The 6146-nt window shown below is 35.6% G+C and overlaps 1 protein-coding gene across 1 annotated transcript; it reads left to right on the forward strand.

The window, feature by feature from the left end:
• Positions 1–677: 677 nt before the first annotated feature.
• Positions 678–2253, forward strand: LOC143558432 (NAC transcription factor 25-like). The gene is made up of 3 exons (XM_077047269.1): positions 678–1086; positions 1191–1495; positions 1639–2253. Exons 1-3 carry the CDS (start codon positions 903–905, stop codon positions 2164–2166), a joined length of 1017 nt encoding a protein of 338 aa, XP_076903384.1. The 5' UTR covers positions 678–902; the 3' UTR covers positions 2167–2253.
• The last annotated feature ends 3893 nt before the right edge of the window (positions 2254–6146 follow it).

The raw sequence follows: 6146 nt of genomic DNA on the forward strand, positions 1-6146 counted from the left end.
AACTTTTAGTGTTTTTCCTTCTCAAAATTGCCATTAGTGTTTTATTCCCTAAAAATGGTGACTCCCCTTGTGCTATTTTCTTGAAATCTCAAGTACTTTTGTTGACTTATGTCGTCAAACAAGTGAATTGTCTTCCATAGGTTTTTTGAGTTAATTAGATTTACGTGCGTGTGTATAATTATTTCCTTTTAGAACAGTAGCTTTCTTTTTATATTTAGGCTACCACATTTTGTAAACTGGAGAGTCTCGTTTTGTCTCACTCTGACCAGACTATGTTGTTTTAACCAGACTCATGCTGGCTTCAGAGTTTGGCTTAAGAGTTTCTCCGAAAAACCACATCGACGGCTGCTACTTGACAGTTATTATGCCGCCACACGATCAGAACTCTCTGTCGTAACACACAGTGAGACAAAATCCAGATAGACTCAAGATCCAAACTAACAACCTGGTAAGGCTTAGCTCAAACTAACCTAATTAAATAGTTTATTTAAAAATAAAAATAATTATAATAATATTATTATTAAAAAGTAAATCAAAATTTGTAGGTTTTCCCTTTCTCCTATAATGGACCAATCAAAATATTTAGTTTGATGCGAAACCACGTACGACAACATCTTTGGGACCCGTTTGATGTTTCATCGGACTACAACACCGGGTCCACACAATATCATCCTCAGTTGTAAAAAGACTATTCCACCCTCCACAACATATGACGTGGCGTGACACTACTACTAAAACCAACGGCGTGTGTGACCGTTGATTCTGTACGGTTCACCCTATATTAACACCATACTCCGCTTATTCACATTTCTCTCTTTAACACACACACACTCATGCTCTCATCAAACCCTAAATCAAGTACAAATAAACTCTCACCTTATTGATTGATTAATAATATTATTATGGAGAGTACAGATTCATCTACCGGTTCTCAGTTACCTCAGCTTCCCCCCGGGTTCAGGTTTCACCCCACCGACGAGGAGCTAGTGGTTCACTATTTGAAAAAACGAGTCGCGGGAGCGCCTCTCCCCGTGGCCATGATAGCCGAGATCGATCTTTATAAGTTCGATCCATGGGAGCTTCCGGGTGAATATTATAAATTATTATTATATTATTATAAATTTATAATTAATGTTTGTTTGTTTGTTTTATGGTTTAAACTTTAATTAATTTTGCGTGTTTTATTATAGCTAAGGCTACTTTTGGGGAGCATGAATGGTATTTTTTTAGTCCTAGGGACCGGAAATACCCGAATGGGGCTCGGCCTAACCGTGCCGCGAATTCAGGGTATTGGAAGGCTACGGGGACCGACAAGCCGGTGATGACGGGTGGTACTCAAAAAGTTGGTGTGAAAAAGGCGCTCGTGTTTTATGGAGGGAAGCCGCCAAAAGGGGTTAAGACGAATTGGATCATGCATGAATATCGGCTTACTGATGGGAAAACGATCTCCAAACCTCACGGGACCGATTCGATAAAACAAAAGGGATCGTTAAGGGTAATAATCGATTGTGAAATTAATAGTTTAATTTCGTTTTGGTTTAGATTGACAGAGTTATGCTAAACGTATACCTCTGTGTTATTATTACTATTATTATTAATATTATTAAAATAATAATGTGTTGAATGATTAATTTGTAGTTGGATGATTGGGTTTTATGTCGAATTTACAAGAAGAGCAACACACAAAGACCGATGGATAGCGACGGTTGTGATCACGCCATGACAGGGATGCTAGCGTCTATACCGTCATCGATCTCCATTGCGGGTGGGGGCCACCACACAATGGTGCAAAATCAAGAAACCAATCTCTTATTTGACATTAGAATGAACTCAAACGAACCCGACACGAACACAAACACGAACATATCAAATCTCCTTCCCATGAAGAGATCATTGTCGGGTCTATTCTGGAGCGAAGATGCAGCCGCGGGCAACACTGCGAACACATCATCCACCTACACCAAACGGTTTCTCACCGCGGAGAGTAATAGTGATATTAGTGGCATGGCCACAAGAACCACTGAGGAAAATGGTGGTTCAATAGCAACTTTACTCAGTCAGCTGCCACAACCTCCACAATTGCAACAGCAAACAATGTTGGGATCGATGGAAGACGGTGTTTTCCGGCATCCGTATCAGTTGCCGGGCATGAATTGGTACTCTTGAATCAGTTTTGGAAAGTGGGATTGATTTTGAAAGGGTTAAAGATGATCATACAAAGTGAGAAAACCCTAAAGGTAAGAATGGTCTTTATACTTTCTGCATTAACATTTTAAACTTATGTACTAATTAATTAAATTCTGTAATATGTATATGTAAAAGTAGTTTATATATACAACATTCTTAATACATTATACATCTTTACTGATTAATTAATTAATTAATTTTATGTGCATATCTTGATGAATATGACTTTGCTCAAGTCTAAATAGTATGAATGTTTGAATGCATTTAAATGATATACAAGGTTTTCTTGAGAAATCATACATGCACATGTTGTTGAGTCCTAGGTAGTAGCTAACCTCATACAAATCTTGGTTCATTAGGTTGGCTTTTGATCTTTACATCATGATGATGATGATGATGATGATAATAATAATAATAATAATTAATATGGCTCACATCACCAAAATAGGGAGAGAAAGATCCATCACTTTTAAACCTTTTGTCATTGCCTTTTCCACCCTTCAAGAGTTAAAAAGAGATTTTGAAAAGTATTTGATACACAAAAGAAAAAATTAATGGAGTATGAAATGCCACCAACAATTTGAATACAATGTATTTTACTTGTTTGTACACAAAATTCTTGATAAGAAAACGACAAAAAGCATATCACGCGTGTAATATCGACCACATAAAGTCATACCGTTCAGCTGTTATTTTCAATGATCAACTCACATCCCATGAAATAATGGAAAGCGAATTTAGTGGTGATGATATCTCTTACGTAAAATAACCTTTGATATCACCTTTAAGATGTGATATATAATTTGATATTATCTCTAAGTTAATGATCTCAAATTAATTCATGTTAATGTGACATGATAGGGTCATTTTCCCATGGATGAGACTCTTGTTAATTACCCACACCTCACAAAAGTCATCTTTATTATTTATTTTTGATATTTTATTTGTAGTGGACCATTGGGTTGTCATCAAAAGGAATCATAATCTTAAAACCACACAAATTAAATCACACTATTGGCATTCTTTCCTTTTTTGGTAAAGTGTACAAACCAACTTTAATACGTCCTGCATCATTAGTGGCTTTATTCGAAAATTTTAATGGGACGATCTTGATATATATGCACCATATTTTTTTCTAGCTCTCTCTTTCATGGAGGAATTGAAGCTATCTTAATTACATAAATACATATACATATGATTCTCATTAACTTTATACACATATATTTATATATAGTTCTAAACATACACATATGACTGATATAAGAGATTACAAGACTCAAATCAAGCGAAATTATTATATGCAAGCGATAAAAGTGAAATGTTTTGAATGAAAAGTACGCTCTTTTAACTTACTTAGCAGTATACTTCGATTGTGTAACATCACAATATTAAAAGCCAGCTACCTGTGGGTGGGCGGACTACGATGTTGGTTTAGTCTTCGGATCCATGCGTTCTATAAAAAGGAATATGATACCAAAATTCTCTGAACTTGTAAAAGTTTCCCCTCAAGAATTTTCTATCTTAGTCACTCAAATAATAATTTGGACAACTAGACATGCGCAAAGAAGGTTAAGTGTATTTAAATCTTATCATTGAACCTTTCACTTTTTTAGTCGTACATATTATTAAAAATATAAATTAAAATTGTAGCAACGCAATTTAAAATAAATGATGTTATTAGTTAAAAAATGTCATAGAGATGTAACATTTCTGTGTTATCTATTCATGCTAAATTGGTTAATATTAGTAAATTATGGAGCATTCAGATACAAATATTAGAGTAAAAATGGTAGCTTATTTAAGGTGTGAAAACGATATCTATTTGTAGGTTTAATTTGTGTTTTAATTAGAGGTCTTGGATAGCTTTGCAAATTGCATAATCACATCAAAGGAGTTAAATTATGGTACACGAAATTGATAATCGGATAAGACACGAAGAACAAGTTTTTTAAGTGAAAAATGAAGTACCAAAATTCGAAAATGTAATCAAACCAAATAACTTTTTTATATAGCGGTTGAACCATCACAATGATTATGTTGAATCTTCGTTGAACTATTCTTCGTGAAAAGGTACAACAATTAGGAATTACTCATGGTGATTACAACTGCTTTACAGTTATCATGAGGCCAACAAGAACACTATCGGTAGTAACTAAAGGTGCACACATAAACCGGTTTCTAATAATCGGTTAACCGATTTTTTTAATTAATATATTATTAAAAATCGGGTTTTTTATGGTTATTAACCGGACCGGTCCGGTCTAATTCCTGCAGAAAAAAACTGGTTAGCACATAAACCCACCCGCCTAAAAACTGGTTAGCATAAAAACTGGCGATCTTCGGTTCAAAAAATGAAAGTAAATGTTTAGGAAGTTTATAATGAATACAACTGAAAGATGATTAGAGAAAGCAATGTAATCCCACCCGCCTTCACACTACCTTATTACCAAATAAGATTAAAACAGAATTAGGTCACTTAATTTGAAAATTATATCAGAGAAGGTGATTTTTTTTTATTATCAAACCTCAAAGGCCAATCAAGAGAATAAATACAAGAGGAAATTGAAAACTAATAAAAAACAAATAACCCAACTTCTATCGGTTTAAGCTACTGGATAATCATAAGGAAATAAATAAAAGATAAGGCTATAAATTTGATTTTGAATCCAATACTCCCCCTCAAGCTGGAGTGTGTAGGTCACGAACACCCAACTTGCCAAGTAAAAGACGTAACTGATTCTCCCCCAATGGCTTAGTAAAAATCTCTGCTATCTGCTGTTTAGTGCCAATATGAATAGGTAAGACTTCTTTGGACTCAACCCTTTCTCGTACGAAACAACAATCCATCTCAACATGTTTCGTGTGTTCATGAAAAACTGGGTTATTAGCAATATGTTTCGCTGCAAGGTTGTCACAATACAACGGAGTGGCAGTGATGCAATATACTTGCATATCCTTCAACAACCATCTAATCCATAAAACTTCACTTACCGTGCTGCCCATAGCACGATACACGGCTTCAGCAGAAGAACGGGAAACAACAGACTGCTTTTTTGTTTTCCACGAAACAGGAGCACCACCTATCATCAACAAGTAACCAGTGCGCGACCTTCGTGTGATGGGACAGCCCAACCAGTCTGCATCACAGTAAGCAACAAGGTTTAAATCTCCTTCTTTGGGCAAGAAAATACCTTGACCAGGTGTGGTTTTCAAATACCAAAGCACACGAGTAACAGCTTCCATGTGCTCGTGTCTAGGATCTGAGACAAACTGACTCAAAACATTAACGGAGTAAGCAATATCGGGTCTAGTTGCTTGCAAATATAATAATCTCCCAATTAAACGACGATACAACAGAGCATCAACCTTTTCGCTTTCGGTACACTGATCAAGCTTCAAATTCTGCTCCATCGGAAATTGACTCGGACGACAACCGATTTGGCCGTTGTCTTCAAGAATATCCAACGTATATTTTCTTTGGCTTAAAACCATTCCGTCGGATGATCGTGCAACCTCAATTCCCAAGAAATACTTTAAAGACCCTAAATCTTTGATACTGAATTGCTCGTTTAAGTAAAGTTTGGTTTCTTTAATCTTCTTAACATCGTTTCCCGTTATTATTATGTCATCTACATATATTAGTATTGCAACAAAGGTGTTTCCTGAGGTAAAAGTGAACAAAGAATGATCCGCCTTTGATTGAATATAGCCATAACTCAATAGGGCTGTAGTGAATTTATTATACCAATTTCTAAAAGCTTGTTTTAAACCATAAAGCGATTTACGCAGTCGGCAAACTCTAGTTTCATTTTCTTTGGCAAAGCCTTGAGGAATCTTCATGTACACCTCTTCATCCAAATCCCCATGTAAAAAGGCGTTATTCACATCCAATTGATCAATTACCCAGTCTCTCTTTACTGCGACAGTAAGAAGAGTCCTTACCATTACAAGTTTAGCAA

Source organism: Bidens hawaiensis, unplaced genomic scaffold, assembly GCF_021521415.1.
Source record: "Bidens hawaiensis isolate Kalapana, Puna unplaced genomic scaffold, B.hawaiensis_p1.1 tig00019471_1, whole genome shotgun sequence".
Taxonomy (NCBI): domain Eukaryota; kingdom Viridiplantae; phylum Streptophyta; class Magnoliopsida; order Asterales; family Asteraceae; genus Bidens; species Bidens hawaiensis.

What these genes read in the sequence shown, in the direction of transcription:
- LOC143558432 (XM_077047269.1), top strand. Translation starts at nt 903, where the DNA reads ATGGAGAGTACAGATTCATCTACCGGTTCTCAGTTACCTCAGCTTCCC. An exon ending in CGATCCATGGGAGCTTCCGG is followed by an intron (nt 1,087 to 1,190) that starts GTGAATATTATA and finishes GTTTTATTATAG; the next exon opens with CTAAGGCTACTTTTGGGGAG. An exon ending in AACAAAAGGGATCGTTAAGG is followed by an intron (nt 1,496 to 1,638) that starts GTAATAATCGAT and finishes ATTAATTTGTAG; the next exon opens with TTGGATGATTGGGTTTTATG.